The sequence below is a fragment of the Vipera ursinii genome (genome assembly GCF_947247035.1).
Source record: "Vipera ursinii genome assembly, chromosome: 2".
Taxonomy (NCBI): domain Eukaryota; kingdom Metazoa; phylum Chordata; class Lepidosauria; order Squamata; family Viperidae; genus Vipera; species Vipera ursinii.
In genome coordinates, this window is record NC_139513.1 from 69109291 (window position 1) to 69133560 (window position 24270).

General features: G+C 39.6%; 1 protein-coding gene across 1 annotated transcript in view; it reads right to left on the reverse strand.

The window, feature by feature from the left end:
• Positions 1–11992: 11992 nt before the first annotated feature.
• Positions 11993–24270, reverse strand: part of HEMK1 (HemK methyltransferase 1, mitochondrial release factors N(5)-glutamine) — an 80161-nt gene continuing 67883 nt past the window's right edge. The window contains exon 11 of the mRNA XM_083354972.1: positions 11993–13942. Within this exon, the coding sequence (XP_083211098.1) occupies positions 13888–13942 (55 nt within the window). The 3' untranslated portion in view covers positions 11993–13887. The remainder of the gene's footprint in view (positions 13943–24270) is intronic.

Sequence of the window (24270 nt, forward strand, 5' to 3'; positions counted from 1 at the left end):
AAATTGAAAATAACTTTGCAATCTTGCCATGCCAGTACTAGTATTCTCATTGACCACTGAAGTCTATTATGTCATATGTGTCTAGAATACAGTATAGCCCAGAGGATCATTCAGATGTCTGAGTGCATCATAAACCATACCAGTCAGAGGGAGTTTTTTTATACTCTCCCCAGCTATTCTTCTAACCAGACAACATGATCCATAGCTCACATTTAGGTTCATGAATGATTCCCATGTTGTTTTCCCTACCCCAGATCCATGCTAGAACATTATACTGTATTAGATGCAGTCTACCACTACTCTGTAAGAATTATGCAACCCCATTTGTATATGAGAATGGATATTCCAATTATATAAAGAGAAGCCAACCACGACTAATTCCCAATCATTGGTGTGGCTGTCATTTCTCCTGTTTCACCTTCCTCTTACTCCACTCTAGGCAGTCATAAAGGATGAAAAGTGAAATGAGCAGCGGGAGATTACTCCTAAAGATCCCATTTTTGTTTGACCATCCTAGGGCTTAATCGTTCTGCTAGCAGCATTTTAATTCTTGTTTCAACAACATGGCTCATCAAGTTAAGTTAAAGCTCATCTATTGCAATGCACTGTATATGGGGCTATCTTGAAAAACAATTGGAAGCTTCAGCTGGTCCAGAACCTCACTGGCAGTGAGGTTTTATGTTTTGTGCATTGGCTGCCAGTACATAATTCAAGATCACTTACCGTATCTGGCATAGTTTCTGCTTGCTTGGTATGTGTCAGTACAGCTGAGGGATTTTAGGTCCCTTCAACTAAAACAATGCCAAAGAAGCGTGCCTTCTTTGTCAAGGCATCTACCCTTTGGAATGAGATCTCTCCTGAAATCCATGTTCCTCCCACTCTGTTGGCATTTTAGTCCTCAAGACCTGAGTGAGGTGGCAGGGCCCCCATAGATGTGTTTCTAATTTTTGGTTTCTGTCTTTATATTTCACCTGGATCTATATTGTTTTGATTTTTTGTGTCTTTTATTGTTATTATTTATGAACCTTCCAAATCAGAGTCTAGCAATATCCACATCAAATATATAAGCCAAAACATAAAGCCGTTTGGCTGTAACTGACTCTCTCTGGAAGTGTCATAACTTTACACAGTTATAACTAACCAATTGTAAAGCAACTATAAAGAGGCCTTCATGGTAGAAAGGAAAAATGGAAAACAAGGCAAAGGAAACATGTAATAGCAAAATATATGCTAAAAACTGAAATTCCAGAGCCAACTAAAAGATATGAAAGAGTTGTGAGCAACTTAAGGTACAAGGCCAAAAACAGCCCTTCAGTCCCATTTTAAATCAAGACCTGGAGCGAGGCCATAAGCAGTCCCTCAGTCCCGCTTTAAATAAGACATTATTGTGGAAAATCAGTGGTATGGCTTCCCACCATTTTGAAGTGAGAAGCACCCAAAAGCAGTCCAAATGTTTCTTCAAAATCTAAAATAATAACCCAATGTACATGACACACCTTGCTCTGCCATTGTCCATGAACTGTGGATCTCAATCAACCCCAAAATAGCAGGAATGGCTTCAGCAACAAAAAGTGACAACAAAAGAAAAGTCCCAAGAAAGAATAAATCAGTTCAAGGCTTGCAGTTAACAACTACCGTGTTTTCCCGAAAATAAGACCCACCCCGGAAATAAGCCCTAGCCTCATTTTTTTAGGGTGGGCCAAATATAAGCCTTACCCCAAAATACGTTCGGAGGGTGGCCAGCACAAGTAGTGGTGCGTGTGCAGGGGCTGATGGTGTCCGACAGCAGCTGCAGCCCACCAGCCCCTTGGAGTAGCGGAGGTAAGTCCAGCATGGAGGTGGGGAGGGAGGCAAAGGGAGACTGGAACCTTTGTCTGCTTGCAAATGGGGCACTTGGAAACAGAGATTTGCTTCATTTCCAACTGCCCCATTTGCAAGCAGACAAAGCTTCCAGTCTCTGCAATTTCTGCGCCCAGGCAAAAAGTGTTTGGGTGCCTATGGGGTGTTTGGAAATGGAGTGTGGTGGCAGTGAAATGTGATGGAGCTGGAAAGCAGGCTAGCTTTGGGGAAGAGAGGGGAGCTGTGTGGTGGTGCACCAAGCTCTCCAACTCCATGGCGGTGCAGAAATGCATCAGAGTTAGAAAGCAAGTGGCAAAGCAAACCATCCAAGAACTCCAGGTGCTGAAATGGGCCTGAGTCTCTCCAGCAGTAGCCCAGGCCCACCGGAGGGCAAGGCCGCATCTACTGAAATGTGGTGGCATTCTGGCTCTGGTAGGGAAGGGGGAGCTGGCATGGACACTGCAGCAAGATGCCTGCTCATTTCAGCATCCTCCCAGACTCTCCAAGGTTCCACTGGCACTTTGGCCCTGGGCTGCTGCCTCCCCCTCACCTCTCGGGGAGGGCAGGCCAGGAAGGTGACTGTTGTGTAGTGGGTTTGTTGCGCAGGAAAGGAGACGAGGCAAGTGAGTTCAGCAAAGCTCATGGTTTATTGCTTGCAGAGTCTGAATTGAGAATTGGGCTGCAGCCTGCAGAAATTTATAGCCTGGCCCCTAGGCGGCAGCCAATAGGTTTGAAGCAACCCATTGCCGCCTAGAGGCAGCCAATAGGGAGTCTGAGTTGCTGGAGAGCCGTTAGCTGCTCCAGCTTACCACGTGGTGTTACAAGTGAGCCCAATACATAACAGTGACCCCCCAGCATTCCTGGGGCAAAGTCCCCCTGCTCTGCCTGGAGAAGCATTGGCCTGGCCGCCCCTGCCACTGTGCCCTTCCTGCCACCACCCAGCATGGCTGCCCCGGGGCTGCAAGGGCTGGTCTGGCACAGGAAGGGCATGCGCACCCCTCTGCCTGAACTCTCTCATACTAGTAGTTGGTCCACACCCACACTACGAGGTTGGCCCAATTTCCGCTGCGCTTTGAAGCTCTGTCTCCACCCCATGGTTGCAGGCCATGCCCTGCTGTTTGTACTGAATGTTTTTCCACCCCACCTTCGCACTTGCTGCTTGCCGTACATGGGAAAAATAAGACATTCCCCTAATGGGTCTTTTGGTTACATATACATATACATATACATATACATATGCATATGCATATGCATATGCATATGCATATACATACATACACACACACACACACACATAGTTGAAGGAAAAGGCAACCAATTAATTTTGTTGAGGCTGGTCAGCCAAAGTACAGCTATTCACTAAGAGCATTTCTTTTTTTAAAAAAAACCCAGCAGCTGAAGGGGATATATATTTTAGGCTCTGTTAATTTAAACTCTAGGGGGAAGCTCATGGACCTGAATGCTTTCTCTACAAAAAAAAAAAACCAACTTCCTTGGGCATAGAAACTAGAAGAAAAAGGACTTTGTAATTAAGCTTTATCCCTGATATGCTAGCTATTGTAGCATCCTGAAGATCCCAATTCTTAAAAATATAAAAATTGCATATGTATGCCATCATTTAAGAATGGCCAAAAGAAAGCTTTTCACTGAAAAATATGAAGGACATGTTTTAAAAAAAAAACCGGCACTCCATAAGGTTCTGTATGAATTTTTGGAGGGAGCTTTGAGGGAGTTGCTCTTTGAAAAAAAAACATTGCTTCATGATAAATATGTCAAAGAGACTCTTGTTCCATCAACAACATAGCAGTTAACAAACAATTTCCATGCTTTTTAGGTCCAGGGCAGATAAACATCAGAAAAACTGGGGAAAGGACAGTAGAGGAGAGATGGCTGAAAGACTAATCTTTTCCATTCAGCAGCTTCTAGCTACTGAGAATGTCGGTTTCCTGATATAATAAGCCTCACTGACTTCCAGGAACAGAGAGCTAAACTCTTCTGCTTTTCCCAGCAGCATCTGAGGGAGTGGCTAGAGACTGCACAATTATGTTCTTGGAAAATCCAGAAAAATAAATCCTTGCCAAGGCTACAACATTTCCCCTTCCCACTCTGTCTGTCTGTGAGTTTAGCAACTCCCTAGGCAAAAACAAGCTTTGCTTAATTTTATCAAATAAACACACACAAATGTCACAGGTGGTAGGGAAGGGTAATTGCTTAAAAGAACAAAGACTAAAATGTGAATAGCAATTCTCACAAAATCAACAATGAAATCTTCAGTAGTTTCCCACTTTGGAAATGTATGGTCATCTTAGTTTTTATTTTTATTATAAGACCAGAGATTCTAATGACATAAAGCATAAAACAAAAACATAATTGTTTAAGTAAAATGAAATAGACACAAAAGATCAAATGCAGACAACTTGCTAGGAATATTAAATAGTAGCTGCCTGAGTCTGAATGGAAATCTAGGTGTTTTTATTAGAAAATAGCTTCTACTGAAAGCAGTGACACTTGCTTTTGAGTAGAACAGGGCTTCAAATTGGCTATAAATTATAAATATTATTATTGCATTGGCATTTTAAACCCTTTTAAAAAAATTGGGAATTCAAAGACTGGAAGTTAAGAGAACTACAGCATCTTATGTAACCTGAGTTCCTGAGTCTCTTAGGAATCCTAAATAATGCAGTCTTCTGCAAATTTGTTCAGATTTAAGTAAGCATATATGGAATTCCAATCTAAATATAAGAGTTTTTCAAAAGTCTCACTGAAAATGAACTTTGAAATGTAATCATAGTTATGAAATACCTATGCAAAGTAAACATTTTTCAGTAATGAGATTTCTGCTAGAAGCTGCTTTATGATCAATATATCATTCCAGTTCCTATTTTCAGAGTAGATCCCTTCTAAAGGAATTATATCAATTCCTTATTATTCTCCTATGGAAAAGACAGAAAGTTTTGGCCTCCTCTGGTTAGAAAGTAAAATTGATCAGTTTAACGAGAAAATTCAAGAAGTTTTCTATGTCATTCTTGCTTAAGGACCTGAGTGGGAGATAAAATGTGTGTGTATGCGTCATCTTGAATTTAAAGTTTTCTGAAATCTAATCTGAAAATAGAGGCTAATTGTGTAATATTAGTAGACAATCCTCTGCATATTTCTAAGTAGCTGCAAATCTAAGGTTAGAATTTAAACAGGCATATGGTGTACTTGGTAGACTTCTGAATGAAAGGCACAATATGTACCAACAAGTAAACGTGGATTACTCCCTTGAGGTGATGATCAGCAAAAACTAATTTATATATTTTGGAAAGGATGGTCTAGAAAAAATGACTGCTTGGCAAGTTGAGAAAGGTCAAAGATGCTAATTGTGGAATATTAGTAGACAAGGCAATCCTCTGCATATTTCTAAGTAGCTGCAAATCTAAGGTTAGAATTTAAACAGGCATATGGTGTACTAGGTAGACTTCTGAATGAAAGGCACAATATGTACCAACAAGTAAACGTGGATTACTCCCTTGAGGTGATGATCAGCAAAAACTAATTCATATATTTTGGAAAGGATGGTGTAGAAAAAATGACTGCTTGGCAAGTTGAGAAAGGTCAAAGATGCTAATTGTGGAATATTAGTAGACAAGGCAATCCTCTGCATATTTCTAAGTAGCTGCAAATCTAAGGTTAGAATTTAAATAGGCATATGGTGTACTAGGTAGACTTCTGAATGAAAGGCACAATACGGTATGTACCAACAAGTAAATGTGGATTACTCCCTTGAGGTGATGATCAGCAAAAACAAATTCATATATTTTGGAAAGGATGGTCTAGAAAAAATGACTGCTTGGCAAGTTGAGAAAGGTCAAAGAGAAAGAAAATGGAAAAGTGGATCGGTGGAATCAAAATAAATTACACTGCCCTTGGAAGAATTACAACTTATTAGAGACACTGATTGAGATGCTGTGCATCTGTCTATAAAGTCACCAGGAACTGGGCCCAAACAAATGACATCTACTGTAACTAACAAAATGGTATGAATTGAGTGGTATATGCAATTTTATTGCTGCGAAAGCACTGGCAATATGGAGCACCTTTTGGTGCATTACACAGATCAGAAGCATGGACACAGTATAAGCACATTAATTTTTATTAGTCTTACCAAGACATGAGGTATTGCATAACACTACAAATTAGCATGATCTGTCAGTTTCTGTGTCTGTAATCTGTTCTGTAATCATGTCTTGAAAGTAAATACCATGAATGGTTCTGACATTCAAGGAATAGAAATTGAGAAAGACTTTTCAGAATTTTGTGAAATGATAGCTCAGATGAAAACTTTTTTTTTGCAGTCCGCAAGAAGTTGTTAAATCATTCTTTCTTTAAAAGGTTTCAGTGCTTCTCTGTTGGTAAATGTTAATGGAAAAAAATGTTCAGAAATCCTTTTCTTTCATAGCACCATGGTACCTCCCTGAACACAATCTTGCTAATCGTTCATAAAGCATAGAAGACCAGGGTCTTTGTCAATTGTTTGGTTTAGGTTTCTCCTTAGTGACCATTGTAGATTTTTGATTGTTTGCTAATAACAGTTTTTCTATTGTTCTTTTGAGCCACTTAGAGTCACATTCACAAGATGGGCAGCCAAATAAATAGATTAAATAAATAAATGGACAAATATCTCCTACACATTTATAAATCTTACGATCCCAGAACACTGTGGTATCACTTTTTTGGAAAAATGGTGAAGAAAATTCTCTTTAAAAAGGAAGTTAGGTTAAATTAATCATAAATAAAGGTTGATTGGTGGAGAGGCCAAGTCAGTATTTGGGAAGAATATGTTTACATTTCTTAGCTTTTAAAATGACAGCAATTTTTTCTTATGTCTGAAATACTAATAATAAAATTACTAGTTTTTATAGTCATGTAGAAGAATATTTTCCCCTCAAATATTCTCCAAATATTAAATATTGCTAGGTCTTTGAACTGCATTGATTCTATAATACTAATACTTTATTGATTAGCCATATTTGGCCATATCAGAATACAAAATATATATTATAGAACAGTAATAAAGCCATGTTGAAAACAGACTAAAAATAATTAAAAGAAATGCAGATCATATTTCTGTGTCACTCCTACAATTTACCCCAATCAGATCTGCACATGCTTTTGTTCAGAAAAATGCTGTTTATATGTAATTTATTCTGACTGCACATATATGTGTTTTATATGTGCTTCAATATAAGGATCCTAGTATGTCGTTCATCTATTGTACAGTGCAAGATACTAATCTCTCTCTTATACAATTGACATTCAAATATATATGTGTTGTGTCTTCTATCTCTGGGGCTCTGCAAATACAAGTCCATTTATTATAAGGGACTTGGTTAAAACATTCTTATTTAACCATTGTTTCCAGATGTTCAAATCTTGCTCAAGTAATTACCTCCTCATTAGGGCATTTTTGTGATTAGATACTTGGCAGTTTGAAGGTATATTTATAGCAGCTCATTCATTTCAATGTGTCAACCTTACTGAGGATGGCTATATCTCTGTGACATTCAATATCCAAAATTATCTATGCAGCAATACTTTTGTGTTCTAAATATAAGAAACAGTGAGACCACAGCTCCTGTACAGTCCAAGAGGTCTATAATTGAGATTTTGTCTGTTCCAACAGCCACACTTTTGGTTTTCATAATAATGATTTTTCACCAATTATTGTATGCCCTGATTTTACACAAACAATGAATTGTATAAATTACTAATTTGGCTTTAACTGCAGCAGCTGAGGACTTTTTATGCATACTCAAGTTACTTCTCAGATGCTACGCAATCCAACTTGCAAATACAATAGTAAAATCATATTGTTAGTCTTATGTATTGGGCCTTTTACTTGAACTGTTTTCACATGTCTTTGAATGCTGTTTGAGATTACTTAATTAGTGAGTCTGTGTAACGGTTGCTGGCTGCCCAGACATGCAGTCTCCAGGACAATCATTGGTTGGCTCTGGGTGGGAATAGGTTCCTTTAAACCTATTGGCTGCCCCCTAGTGGCCAACCATATAAGTAGCTGCTGGGGATTGGCACCAAAGGGTAGCTGATTTCTTGCTTTGCCAGCACACTACGCCTTGTACAGCAACAGGCAAGAGCCCAGCAGAGCTCCGCTGGGGGAGAAGGCTCATCATGAAGCTGGACAGATTGCATCCAAACCGGGTGGCAGCAGACACCTCGCATCCAAAGCTTCCAAGGGGGTTGCAAGTGGGTGATGAGGTGTCGGCCTGGAACTATGGGCATGGGAACTTGTGGATGCTGGGTAAAATTGTCAAAATCTTGGGCCCTCTCTCATATGAGGTGGCTCTGGATGGGGGGGGTGAGTCGTTCGCCACCATATTGATCAGCTGTGGAAGCGGTTCGCAGAATAGGCACAAAGCAAGGACCTCACGACGGGTTTGCTCTTAAAGCCAGAAACTGGCAGCCAAGCAGGGCAGTTCACATGCTCTGAGGACTCAACCAGTCAGTACAACGGGGAGGTGGTCATAGATGGGCAAAGCCCGGGAGTGCAACATGGGTCCCTAGACAGGGAAAGTCAAGCCAATCAAGACAGCCACTGTGCTAACTCTGCTTCTTCATTGGACTTTGGTCTGGGCCAACCTGGAATGGCCAGCCAAAGGGACTCGAGTCAATCCGACTCGTGAACTCATGAGTCCTAGTCTACCCAGCTCGGCGGGCAAGCTGGTACACCAGGAGTTGCCTGGATCCCCCAGGCGATCTGCAAGGTCGCGCAGACCACCACATTTACAAGACTTTATTCTCAAATAATTTTAATAATGTTTGTACATTCTAGGAGGGAGGGGTGTAATGTATTGGTCCTTTTACTTGAACTGTTTTCATGTGTCTTTGAATGCTGTTTGAGATTGCTTAATTAGGGAATCTGTGTAATGGTTGCTGGCTGCCCAGACATGCAGTCTTCAGGACGATCATTGGTTGGCTCTGGGGCGGGAATAGGTTCCTTTAAATCTATTGGCTGCCCCCTAGTGGTGCAGTGAGCCTTGGTGGAGCAGTGGGCTAATGCCTCCTTAAGTAACACCAGCTGCCTGCAATTAGTGCAGGTTCGCATCCCACCAGGCTCAAGGTTGACTCAGCCTTCCATCCTTCTGAGGTAGGTAAAATGAGGACCCAGATTGTTGGGGGCAATTAAGCTGACTTTGCAATAATGCCGCTTGGGGTGTGTATGAAAGCCCTAATAAGCAGGCATATACATAGAATGAAGGCTACTGCTAAGGTTGTAAGCCGCCCTGAGTCTTCGGAGAAGGGCGGGATATAAATGGAATTAAAATAATAAAAAAAAAACAACCACAGACAGACCCCTCAGTAGAGTAATGGTCTGGGTAACCTCTGGCTGGCAGGGCCATAGCCCAGGGCCTGAATTCCAGGCCTTTTTCAATAGGAGAAATGAATTATCCACTCACCAAGGGTGCGTCTTATGGGGAAGCAGAGTAGTCATCCCTGAAAAACACAGGCCCAGAGCCCTCCTAGCCCTGCATGAGGGTCATCCTGGCATAGTAAAGATGAAGGCCTTAGCACGCAGCTACCTTTGGTGGCCGGGCTTGGATAAACACATAGAGGAGCATGTTGCCGGATGTCAACCGTGTCAACAATCCAGACCAGGGCCACCTCACACCCCTACATAAGTGGGAATCAGCCCACAAACCCTGGTCAAGGATCCACATCGATTTTGCTGGACCCTTCCAGGGACAACTGTTCCTTATCATAGTTGACAGCTATTCCAGGTGGCTAGAGGTCATCCCAGTTACTGTAGAAGCCTAACCACAGCCAGCACGGTACAAGTGCTAAGGGGGCTCTTTGCCACACACGGTCTCCCTGATATAATAGTTTCAGACAATGGACCACAATTCACTTCTGCTGATTTCCAGATTTTCACCAGGGCCAACTTAATTAAACACATCACTTCGGCTCCCTTCCGGCCGTCCACTAACAGCCTGACTGAAGTCATGGTCCGGACAACCAAAGATGCCTTACAATGCATCATCTCTGGCGACTGGATCAGTTCCTTTTGGCTCAGTTCCTTTTGGCTCAGTTCCTTTTGGCCCAGCACTCTACCCCTTGCACAGCCACCGGCAAGAGCCCTCCAGAGTTCGTTGGGGCCGCCGCCTAGTCACCAGACTGGATAGGCTGCACCCGGACAGGGTGGCAGCAGAAACTGAACTACTAGCCCCTCCCAGACAATTCAACATAGGGGACCATGTGTGGGCCAGGAACTTTGGTCTAGGGGGCAATGCCTGGGGTGGTCATTCTTCGCACAGGGCCAATCTCATATCTCATTGAAGGGGAAGGAGGCCGTCAAATAAGATGTCATATAGACCAGCTTAGGAAAAGGGGACCAAATAACCATCCCCTAGCACCAGAGGAACAACCAGCATCAAGGGAACCAGTCAGCCTTAACCCCAACCCTAGGGAGGAACCTGGAAACCTCTCAGACCCGGGAGAAACATCTCACTTAGGGGAAAACCCCAGTGCTGCTCAAAATCTCCAGAGCAGCAAGGACTCCATGGCCAGGAACCCCCTACCTCCTACATCATCATCTACCCAGGGAAGTCCAGTCAACAATCCCCCCAGACGCTCCGGCAGAGCTAAAAGACCACCTGCATATTTAAAAGACTATGTGTGGCCTGGAGGCCAATGAGTCTGGTTAAGAAGACCACTGAGCAACAGGATGTTGAAAAATGTTAACTGTTTAATCGTTGGGGGGGGGAAGGGGTGTAATATATGTTTGTTAAAAGTCATTTTAATGGTTACAATAGAAGATCGCATGTTTGACAGTTCTTTGACAGCTGACAGCTCCACACGCGGCTCGCCAGCGGGACTATATAAGGGGTTTTTAAAACGCGCTAAGCCGTTCCTGTGGAGATGAATAAACAGCTGATTGCACCCAAGCCTGCTGTCCCTTTTTTACCGGGAACCCGCTAGAAAACAATACAAGAACACTTGTTGTTGTTGTCGTTGTTAGTTGCGAAGTCGTGTCCAACCCATCGTGACCCCATGGAGAATGTTCCTCCAGGCCTTCCTGTCTTTTATCATCTTCTGGAGTCCATTTAAGCTCACACCTACTGCTTCAGTGACTCCATCCAGCCACCTCATTCTCTGTCGTCCCCTTCTTCTCTTGCTCTCAACCTTTCCCAGCGTTAGGCTCTTCTCCAGTGAGTCCTTCCTTCTCATTAGGTGGCCAAAGTATTTGAGTTTCAACTTCAGGATCTGGCCTTCTAAAGAGCAGTCAGGGTTGATCTCCTCTAGGACTGACCGGTTTGATCACCTTGCAAACCAGGGGACTCGCAGGAGTCTTCTCCAGCACCATAGTTCAAAGGCCTCAATTCTTTGGTGCTCAGCCTTTCTTATGGTCCAACTTTCACTGCCATACATTGCAACTGGGAAGACCATAGCCTTGACTATACGCACTTTTGTTGGCAGGGTGATGTCTCTGCTTTTTAATGTGCTCCATAACACTTAGATCCCTCAATAACTATTGCTTAAAAATGTGTTTCTATTATTCCCAGATTCAGCACATACCAGTTTAGCTGCTACTCACAAAATGTTATGAATTTCTTTGAATATTCTTATTATGGACTAATCTTAAGGCCCATGGCCCTTAGCCTAATTTTAAAGTTTTCTGCAAATTATCAAATCTAATGTCTGGGAACAAAAGTCTGATCCTCCTCTGATAATGAATCAACCACAAACTGCCAAGTACATTTTAACATGTTAATTGGACAATCTATGGAAATAGTTTATGGCTTATGTCATCCCATAAAATTGTACTAATTGAATCAATCATGTGAGCATAAACAGAGTGATAAAAATTATGGTCTTACAGAGCCCTTGTTTTGGCTTATGCAGATGTGGCTCCTAGTAAACTATGGCACTCAGCACACAATATTTTGAAATCATTCTAGAGCAGGTAAAGGAAAATCTGTTATATTTTTGTTTTCTTTATAAAATTCTTTTCAAGACTATATAGATAATAATAATGTTGATGATGATCCGGCCACAGGTTATGGATCAAAAACTACCATGCTAGTCTATTTGAAATTGGTAGATATACATTTTCAGCTTCTCAGTTTGACAAAATCACCCAGCTGGCTTCCATGCCTGGGTCTCCCGCTTCAAATCCAGTATTTAACTGCTCCATTACATTAGCTCTCATTAACCTATTTAGGTTAACATGCACAAGTACATCCTGGATGATGAAGTATATGGGTTTTTGTGTGTATGTGTGTGTGTTTGTGGAGGGAAGATAATATAATTGCAATTTTCAAGTTAAGACAGAAGATTGATCAACATCCTAAAAACACCCCGATTTCTAGGAACCCAGAGACTCAGATGGTGCAAGAATAGATTATAATTTCACTTTTCTGCAGAATTTGATGACAACTATTAGTTAATCTCGATATTTATTTTACTGTACTCTATGTGAAACAATCAAAACGAATCCTCAAATAAGCATTTAACAAAAAGAAAGATATTGATTACTTTGTTGGAATCAAAGACAAAATCATGAAAGAAAAGAAGGTGGAAGGTTGATAATAATACACTTTAACTAGTCACTTACTGTAAGCATACTTTCTTAAAGCCATGCACAATGTGATTGTGCCCCAAAAGATCTGTGGTTATATGACATGTAGGTCTACTAAAAACCTTAATAATTCCAAGATATTTCAAAATTACAGTTTATGCTGGAGGAATTAATGCCTATATACACACTGTTATGTTTTGCCTCGTTATGGGCATTTAAAGAGTTGGTTTCATAACTCCCATGATGGATTTCATGGGAAATGCAGAAGTTAACCAGTTTTATGAATTGTCACAAAGAACTAGACCAGACAGTGGAATTCTTATAATTTCTTAGGCTTCCTGGAAAGCTGTCTGCTGGGTCACGTGAACGTTCAAGCATATCATTAAGCCAGTTATTCGATACATCAAATCAAGGAGTTGGAAACGACTTCAGAGATTCAACTTCCTGCTTATGCAGGATATGTTAATGCATTTCAGAAAAATGACTAGCCAGATTTTGTTTGAAGTCCTCCAATGAAAGAAAACCATTGGGGGGACAGTTCTTATCATCAGAAACGTAGTTATAAAAGCCAGTCTGAAATTATTTCTCTATGGTTCTACCCTCTTGGGCAACACAAACACATTTTCAGAGCCTAATATATATGATAACTGTTTAGAAATCTGAAGACTGCAATCCTCTATTTGCTCAGTCTTCTCTTCAGCCGGCTAAACATAATTGTTTTTCTTACCACTTGGCTTCCATATCCTGCATTATCTGGATTACCCAGAATTTGCTCGAGTTTGCCAATGCCTTTTTTAGACTGATGTTCCGAGAAACGAACATAGTATTTTGAGTGGGGCTTTGGTCAAGGAAGAGTGGAAATCATTTCTTCCTATTCTGATTGTATATCAATGCATTACAAAGTACCATTTTCCTTTTTAGTAACTACATCACAATGCTGGCTCCTTTTACTCAATTTTCCACAAGTATACCCAGATTTCTTTCACATGGAATCAACTACTATCGAGCCAGTTTGCCCTGATCATATAGTGCTGATTTTATTTTTCCTCTCTAAAAACAGAACATTGCATTGCTAAATTTCATCCTGTTCATTTTGACCAACTGCTCAAGCATGTTTAAATAGTTTGAATCCTTTCTTTCTCTTCTAAACTGTTAACTACTCCTTCTAGTTTTGTGTTGTCTGAAAATCTGATACTCACCTTCTCGACCCTCAGGTAATTAATCCAAATATTGAACATCACAGGCCAGAATTGCTCTGTGGCATTGTACTAAATACTACTCTCCAGTGTAATATGAAACCATGTTGTTTCACTTCTCTTTAACATATATCTTAAACCACGCCATTAAGCCCTGGGAAAGAAATAATTCTAACAGAAGAAAAGTCAATCTATGTGATCATCTTGCAGCTGCTAATTAGGTGGTCTATTGTTCCTTCTTTGTAGAGGTGGCATTTGCTGTCTGTTGCTGTCTTCTCAGTTCTGGCTTTGCATGCGTTTGTTGAGTCTTCCTTGTTTCAAATCAATACATCTGCATTTTTGGAAGAAATATTATTATTAAGAATATTCTTTTAATTATTTTTGGGTTTGTTACTTTTAATTCATTTTATTTACAATAATATATTTTTTTCCACTCTGCCAATACCTAATGTGGACTTTTTTCTTATATGTTTTATCATTTTAGTAAGAAACAACTTTCTCTGATTCTAATTAAATGAAAATTGATCCTGTCATTTTAGGAAGAAATAACTTTCTCTAATTAAATGAAAATTGATCCAGTATTTAGAAGTTCAAATATGGTGAGTAAACCTTCTTTATGTATGCTGCAATTCTTAATTGTTTACATACACGTCACAGGTTTACAACCTGAATCTATTAAACTAGATTACAATGTGATCTGAACAGATTTGAAATGTTTTGGTTTCTGATTACTCAGTGATCTCCCAGTAAAGAAACATGCAGTGTGTGAACAGCTATGTAAAAATTGTGATATGCATGCACTCATTATCACAGTTATCCCTCATTATCTCTGCCTTAGAATCTCATGTAGGCAGAGCTGGAGAATGTAGCTCAGTTTCTTTGTTTCTGATTGAGTTCCTGTTAAAAAAATTACAACATACTGTCTAGTTAAAAGGAGGCAGGTTTAGATCATGCAATCAAAAATATAAGGGCTGGTTTCATCACATTGGGAGTATCATTCTTTAATTCTTTAAATTTACGACATGCCAGTAATTATCTTAATATGAATTCAAACTTACTTTATGAAAGTTTATCTTACCTAGTGGGATTAAATAACATGCTTGTTAAGACCTGAGATGTGGTGACTACTTAGTAGATTCTAAGAACAGGCATGGATATATACTTTATGGAAAGTATTACTTTATGTTTTTACATTAATATGCTATAATAGCTCATTTCCTTTACTTAGAAAGCATTCTTCGATCTTCATTTAAAAGAAATATTTATTCCCTCACCAGTCGATAAACAGATTAAGTTCAAGCATCCCTCTAAGCAAAAAATGCATTATGCCTTAGAACAGACATGTCAAACACAAGGCCCGGGGACTGGATCCGGCCCGAAGACTCAGGGCAGCTTACAAGCTTAGCAGTAGCCTTCATTCTATGTATATGCCTGCTTATTAGGGCTTTCACACACACCCCAAGCGGCATTATTACAAAGTTAGCTTAATTGCCCCCAACAATCTGGGTCCTCATTTTACCTACCTCGGAAGGATGGAAGGCTGAGTCAACCTTGAGCCTGGTGGGATGCGAACCTGCACTAATTGCAGGCAGCTGGTGTTACTTAAGGAGGCATTAGCCCACTGCTCCACCAAGGCTCAATATTTCTTACCTTCTACAATACATAGGTGTATGTATGTATGTATGTATGTATGTATGTATGTATGTATGTATGTATGTTTTTATGCTGCATCTTTCACCTAACTGTATGTTGATTACCATAATAAGATGAAATACATACAATAACTATTGAATTATCAACATAACAATCAAATCATAATATAAAAAATGTCTTAAAACCCAGCCTTGAACACTAAGATGGGAAGCATATAAATTTAATTCATAAATAAATAACTAGATTCAAACTCCCATACCTTGCCTGTTCAAAGCTCAGTATATAAACACTTATTGGAAGAGCTATCTTTTACAAATCTTCTTAAATATTAAAGTACATTACAAAGTACCAATACCACGTTTATTATGTAAAATTCTGGAAGTTATTACAGATAGTCCTTGACTTGCGACCATTTGTTTAGTTACTGTTCAAAGTTGAAAACTGTTGTGATTCAGGGTCAGCCTGTGGGTTCGGCAGTTGGGTCGGATGACTCAGATGAGAGGGAAGAGGGGGGTGTTGAAGAACTTGCTGATGATGGCTTTGAGGCTCCGCAGAGCCCCCAGCCAGGCCCCTCCCACCTGGTGGAGACCCAGCTGTCTGAGCCTGACAGCGTGGATGAAGATGACCCACAGCTGGCCCTGTTCAAGGACGCCTGACGCAGGAGGCAGTCAAGTAGGAGTAAACAGAGGAAGGCAATGGGGCTTCTCGGAAGGAGGGAGAGAGAAGCCACGCCCTGAACTCTTTATAAAGGACTTGTGTGGGGAGGGCTGGTTTGCTGAAAGCAACCGCTCAGATAGTGTTTCAAAGCTCCGGTATCTTGGTTCGTGTCTTGTTTGTTTTTGTAATAAATTTGGCAGACGTATTCCAGCCTCTTGCCGTCTGTAAAGGGGTTGCCTTTTCTGCAAGGCCGGTAGCAGGCTGGTACAGAACAAAAACAGGGACCTATGACTATTTTTCACACATATGGTCATCGCAGCTTCCCCATGTGTACACTTGGCAACTGGCTTTTATTTACGACAGATGCACTGTCCCAGGGTTATGTGATCCCCTTCTGCGATCTTCTGACAAGCAAAGTCAATGGGGGAAGCCAAATTTACTTAACAACTGTGTCACTAACTTAACAACTGCAGTGATCCATTAAATAACTGTGGCAAGAAAGGTCACAAAATGGGGGCAAAACTCACTTAACAATTCTCTTGCTTAGCAACAGAAATTTTGGACTCAGTTTGGTTGTGCGTTGAGGACTACTGGTAGAAATTCCACCATGTTGTTATTCTTTCTATTTTTGTTGCAATAGTTTTCCCATTAATGCAGAAATGATAACACAGCCTTTAAAGGCTTGGAGATTTTCACGGGACCTCTCACTGTATTCTGTAATGGAGAAGACAGTATTATTCCTCCTTCAATTTTGTTTCTGATAAACATGTTCCCCTGGCTGAGAATTGATAGCTTATTTAAGGGAATGAAATGTGTAACATGCTTTTCCTTTTATGCCAGTTGAGATAATACTCAGCAAGCAAAATGATTAAGGAACATATTAGGAGAGACATTTTTAGCATGACTGAGCATTGGGTGAAATTTTTGGAAGAGAGCAATAGGCCTTTTTCAGAAGGAAATGGAATGAGGGTAGGAAGGGATGAAGACAGAAAGGAGTTAGAGTCTATTTTTTCATAGAAGACATTATAGTAGTAAAACCAAGACAAAGTTTTCCAGTGTAGCCAGTGCTAATTGATAAAAGGAAAAGGAGATACATTGACCCTTTGTCTATAATTGTATGAAGGAGAGAGGAGGTAGGGTCAGTGTCTGACACACACCAGACACAAATTTCCCTGATGAATATCCATTCTGTGTCTACAAAACTCGCCAGGTATTAATTATGTAAATTGAATATTTATATCAGGACACTTTATATAGCAGTTTTTCCCTGTCCTAAGATAATTAGAGAGTAACAGTAGTAGTGTAGTAGTAGCAGTTTTATTTGGACATATTATCAGTATGTAGGTTATCGCTTTTATTTAGAGCTCTGTAAACTCCTACTTGTTTCACACACCCATGTTTCACAGTTTAAACACCATAAAGCCTTCTTCATTATAAAGACTGATGCAACAGATCAGTTAAACAAATGGGTTAACACACTTTCCCAACCAAATATTATGTAGACATATGAGGATTGCAATTCCCAGAATTTCTTGCCAGCATTGCTGAAAATGCACGATGTTATTAAAGCTGAAGTATGCAAAGGTTGATGAAGAATTCATTTAGTTGTCACTGAAAACATGGCTTAAAGTTGATAGATACCATTAAATATATTCAGATGAATTGGAACCTGCTAGCTCACTCAATGGTAGTTATAAAAGAAAATTGCATGCTTATTTATTTAAGAAAATTAGTGTGGCCGCCCACTCACTCTCAATGATTCTGGGCAGCTTACAAAAATGTGTATGTTATATGTTTAATAGTTCTGTATTTTTGTTAACTTTAAACATGCTTCAAATGATGCTGGTGAGATTACTGGAGCAAACTATATATGGTATTTACCCTGTATGCTTGTATAAATGTGGTTTGAAGTGAAGGCACTGATGTTTAAAGAACATTTCAAGTTTTTATTTTCAGTGCTATGAAAGGAGTGATTGTGAAAAATGATTTTCATTGACCTACTTGTCCCAGCTTCTGCCAACCTAGCAGTTCGAAAGCATGTAAAAATGCAAGTAGAAAAATAGGGACCACTCCGGTGGGAAGGTAACAGTGTTCCGTGCGCCTTTGGCGTCTAGTCATGCCGGCCACATGACCACAGAGACGTCCTCGGACAAGCGCTGGCTCTTCGGCTTTGAAATGGAGATGAGCACCGGCCCCTAGAGTGGGAAATGACTAGCACGCATGTGCGGGGGAACCTTTACCTTTACCTGATCCACCAACAGCAATCCTTTGGATCTTAAAAGTCATGCTTAAATTATATTGTGGTTAGACTGCTGCAGATACACTCCCTTTTGGGTGGAGTATACCGGCTCCACAGATGCTTGTGGAGAGTATAAGATATAGGTCTCTTCCATTTCACTATCTAGGCCTGGAGAGCGTCTCACTGCAGGATAATGCCAGCTATTCTAGTTGTCTATTCATTTTTGTATGCAGTGCTGCTTTTTAAAAATTCCTTTAGTATATTAGGACTTAATGTATGCTTGAACATAGATGAGACTGTCTGAGCCAAAAACTGGCCTTTTTTGAATGTTCAGTATTTTTTGCATAAATGTGACCTAAAACATCTGTTTGTTCTCCATAGAAGTCTTAAAACTGGGTAAAGAAAATCCAATTAAATGAATCAAAAATATTATATTGTTCATAAATAGAGGAAAACTAAATATATGTGGATATATATATATATATATATATATATATATATATATATATATATATATATATATATATATATATATATATATATATATATATATATATATATATATATATATAAAGTAGCACTGCATACAAAAATGAATAGGCGACTAGTGTGCTCCCCTCTCCTGGACAGCAATAATTGCAACTAAATGTTTCCAATAACTGTTGATCGGTCCTGTGCAACTATGGTTTAAAGCAGAGGTCCCAAACCTTTTGGGCACCAGGGACCGGAGGGGGTGTGGTTTTGTGTGCTGCCTGCATCCCACAGATGGGTCTTTGCTTGTTTGTACGGAATGGTTGGTGGCATGCTGCGGCCCAGTACTAGTTCATGGACCGGGGGTGGGGGACCCTTGGTTTAGAGGATTTTTAGCCCATTCCTTCTTACAGAACAGCTTCAAGCCAGGAATGCTGGTGGATATCCTTCCCCAAGCTACCTGCTTCAGGTCATTACATTTCTTCTGTTTTAATAATTCTTTGCTTGTCTACCATAACTATGTTGATATTTGGGCAACAAAATAGGATCATATATTACAACTCATTACAGATAGTCCTCAACCTATGCCCACAATTGGGTTCAGAACTTTCATCTGATTTTATTAACTTTTTCCTCCCCATGAACATTACGGAAATGTGGTTTCCCCCTTTGACTTTACTTGTCAGAACTCCCCTAGGAATGACGATCACGTGACCCTGTGATGCTGCAAAATTCATGCTGGTTGCTAAGAGCTTGTTCATGTGACTGCTGGGATGCTGCAATGGTTGTAAGTGAGAGGAGCAATCATAAGTGACTTTTTGGAGCAGTGTCATAACTTTATAAGGTCACAGAACAAATGGTCATAACGTTGAGGACTACCTGTATATTACATGAGGAGGACAATAATTATCTCAACCCAAGGAGGCCATTTCAAAGCTTTTCTTTTTCTAGGTTTGTAGATATTTACTGATTTTTGGAATTTGGAGATCACTATAACATAACTAATAGATCCGAATTCATGTTGCTTCCTGCTGTATGATATTGGGCCAGTCTTTCCTTAATTTGCTTTGATGTGAAAGGATATTAATTTACTAAGAAAAAGAAGAGAAGACATAATTAGCATTGCATCATCTTTCCCGTAAGGCATGATGGCCTCCGGAACTTTTGACTCATGTCTGTAAGGAAGAAAGGAAAAGAATTACTTATGATCTCTAAGCCTAAAGGATGGGACAGAAATTCTAGCAACACTGTAGTCTATTGTAGCATGGATATTCCCATAAGATGAATGGTAGGAGATCTCAAATGTCCCCCTCCTGGGTCTGCACTCAGTCTTGCTCTGCCTCTTGTGGTTTAGTGGTTTAGCGATTACTGTTGGCACCACCTCTTCCAGGGTGGCATCTCTCCTGCTGTTTTCCCTGTATCACTGGCATGTGAGAAAGACTGGGCTCCTACAAGCTATACTGCTTTCCTGGTAGTTACAAGGTAAAGGTGAAATAAGTAGTACCATTCCTAGCTATACAGCATGGAGCTGTGCGATTGGGCTATTAACTTCCTCCTCTCCGACATCTTGGATGATAGATCCTACTCACAAATGATAAATAAAATCAAACTTTATTAAAGGAAAATAAACAATCACACGTAAAAGCCTTAATTTTAAGTATCAACATGCAAATAATCAAAGTTAAACTACCATGTATGCTGAATGGCTTCACAACTATTATTTTTCAGCACAAGAACATACAACCATGTTCTGCAGCTGCCAAAAAAGCCAATGCAGTCCTCGGCTGCATCAACAGAGGAATAGTATCAAGATCATGTGACATATGAGTACTGCTATACACCGTCCTGGTGAGACTACACTTGGAATATTGCATCCAGTTCTGGTCACCATGATACAAAAAAGATCTTGAGACTCTAGAAAGAGTACTCAGAGGAGCAACAAATTAGGAGGCTGGAGGTTAAGACATATGATGAACTGTTGCAGGAACTGAGTATGTCTAGTCTGACAAGAAGGACTGAGACATGATAGCAGTTTTTCAATATTTGAGGCTGTCACAAAGATGAGAGGGACAACCTAATCTCTAAAGCACCTGAAGGCAAAACAAGAAGTAATGGATTGAAACTTATCAAAGAGAGATTCAACCTAGAACTAAGGAGAAATTTCCTGACAGTAAGAACAATTAATCAGTGAAACAGCTTGACTTCAAAAGCTGTGTATGTTCCAGTATTGGAAGTTTTTAAGAAGATATTGGACAGTCATTTGTCCAGAATGGTACATAGTCTCCTGCTTGTACAGGGGGTTGGACTAAAAGGCCTTCAAAGTCCCTTCCAACTATGTTATTTGTAGTCTAAGCCAGTTCCAATAGGAAAGGTGATAAACTGGCATGTTGAGCAATAATTGCATTGTTGTTTAGATAGTTTAAATCAGTGTATCCTGCATTCTGGATAACATAAAACAGATCTGTTGCTGTTTTGTCTGATCAGTCTTAAAATGTAATACCTGGAATTGGATATAGTGCTTGGGATGGGGTCTGACCAATACAAAATATAATAGAACTACTCCTTCCTATTCTTTGGAAGCTATACCTCAATAGTGTAGCTTAAAATTGCATTTGGCTGTTTCAGCCATATTGTTCCTGATTCATATTTAGCTTGTAATCAATTACTACTCTAAGCAAATTTTCATACATATTGTTACCAGGCCAAGTACTGCTCCTCCTATAGATGTGAATTTGATTTTTCCCCATTACATTTGCCTCTATTAAATTTAATTCTGTTGTGTTTAGCCAATTATCATTTTGAATCTTTTTTTTTAGAATACTAGCTGTTCCCTCTAGTTTTGCATCATCTGCAAGTCTGATAAGCCTTTAATTCACCACTTTCTCTGAATCCTTACAGAAAGTGTTGAAGAGTACTGGGCTCAGAACCAACATCTATGTCATCTCACTCCAGATTTAAAGGGAAACCACTTTTTAACAATTTACGTATGATTTTAAGCCACTTATGGAATAATAATAATAATGATGATGATGATGATGATGATGATGTTGGAAGGGACCTTGGAGGTCATCTATGCCAACCCCCTGCTCAGGCAGGAAACCCTATACCATTTCAGACAAATGGTTGTCAGTCTCTTCTTAAAAACTTCCGGCGTTGGAACATTCACAGCTTCTGGAGGCAGGTTGTTCCACTGGTTAATTGTTCTGTCAGAAAATTTCTCCTTAGTTCTAGGTTGCTTCTCTCTTTGGTTAGTTTCCATCCGTTGCTTTTTGTCCTGCCTTCAAGTGCTTTGGAGAATATGCTATCTAGGTAATATTCAACTATTTTGTTAATCAAAACGTTGCTATACAGTATAATGTTTTGCTGAATTGCAACATATTATGTCTACACTAATCCCAGATGCTACTAAGGAAATTATCTGATGAAAAATGTAATAAAATTAGCCTGACACCACCTGTTCTTGATAAATCCATCACAGATAATAGCTATTACTGCATTATTTTCAAGATGTTTCTAATCTATTCTGTGGTTCCCTAAATCCATCTTAGCCTGCTTTTTGAAGAGCAGCATTTGTCATACTCTAGTCATCTGGTATGTCATCAATTCATGAGGTTTTCTTAAGTGGATTGGTTAGAGCTTCAGCAAGACTTAAGCTCTTGGAGATATGAATTCCTTCAAGGTCAATACATACTCCCTGACTATATTTCTATCAAACTCAGGCTACAATCCCTCTCTCCTGCCAACATGTCATAACTACTCCATGGGACACATATCCTGGATGGCAAGGATCTCACTGTTGGATTGTAAAGACTGACTGCAAATTAAAACTGGGGAGCATGTGGCTTCTGGTTTGTGCACGCAGCACCAGCGGACGCGCAGTAAGAAGCCTCTCCCCGACGTCCGATCTATCGTCCTTGAAGGACCCTGAAAAGGGTCGAAAGTCGCCCTGGAGGGGTGACCACTGTGAGGAGGCCCTTCTTGTGAACACGGAAGGGCGGCAGCCCTCTGTTTGATCCAGAGCAGCTCCTCTGGCCCAAAGAAGAAGAGATTGGCCATTAAGATGGCCGATCATTAAGCCGTTCCCTGCCGAAAGCCAAAAGCACCATCAAGCACAACGAAGCAATCTAGAGGATCTGGGTGAGACCTTACCTTTCTTATTCCCCTAACTACTTTACTGTGGGACCTTTTTGAAAATATCCTCCCCCTCTTTTGAAAGATCGGCAACTGCTTACTTAGGGAACAAAAATTTTAAAGCCTTAAAAGAAACCAAATGACTAAGCTAAAAAAATTAAGCGACCTTATTTGTACCTTTGAAATTCCTGGGCATTTAAAAAGCTTTTATTTCTGCGGGGACCTACTACCCTATTTTCTGCTTAAGCTGTGAAAGAAGAGGAAAAGAAAAAATACTGATTAATTGGATAAAAGCCTCATATCAGTCTGGAAAAAGATTTTACATATTTTATATACTATTGATGACATTTTGTGGCAAAACCTGATATAGCAACTAAACCTTTTCTTTATTGTGAGAGCTGGCTGAAACACAGATTTGTCCTTGACACTATCTTTAAAGATAAGAATTGGGAACACCTGGCACCAAAAACAATCTCTAGGAATAGTGGAGGTGGACACTCACTGACTCTTATTAAAATAGCCTCCACGAAAGACCTACCTGTAAACATCAAAGAAATGGAGGATTATATTCCACCACTTAACTATAAACTGATACTTGAAACAATTCTGGCACTGACTGCAAGATAAATCTGACAGCTTAAATCTACCAAATGAAACTTTGATTTTAAATGATGAATTGACAATCCAAAAACAAATAGAAGAGGAAATTAACATCAAAATAGGAGACCCTAAAGAACAACAAATACAATCTATTGATAACCTTGATGCCTAAATCTCGATTTTAACTATAAAACCTACAATTCAAAAAACAATAGAAGCCGAAGAAAGCAACACTAAGACGGAAGATACCAAAGGCTTTCAAATACAGTATGTTGAGAACCTAGCCAACCAAATAATAACTATAACATCGGTCATCCCCTCTTATCTAAGCCAGATGGAATTGGAAGAAGAAGACCAGACTGAACTAATGACAACTATACCATACCAAACATCGAGAATTGATCTATTAAAGCAACATCTTAATGATTACAAAGGGGACATTTTCTTTGCAAAATTGACAATTGGATAGTCTCCCTGGATTTAAACTATGTGTTGGAAGAAAGGGAGACACATTTGAGAATCTAAAGGCACTGATATGAAAACCTGATTGGCACAAAAAGAACACGAGAGTTAGATTTAAAAGATTGGATTTGTCTTTCTGTTGGGACTTGTAATGATAGAGCTTAAAATTTCTTTTAATGGGCTAAGGGGAATCTTTAAAAGATATAAACTGATTCTATACTTAGGTTTTAGATCTTTAAGGGAAAGCAAAATTAGCTATCGAACATAACTTTGAATTATATTATAGAATTTGGAATGATATAATAAAAACCTTATTTTAATAATTGATGAACTATTAAGATGATAAATAGAATATATTTGTTGTAATGATAGAGATTAAAATTTCTCTTAATGGGCTAAGGCAATTTTTAAAAGATATAAACTGATTTTATATTTTACTTCTAGAC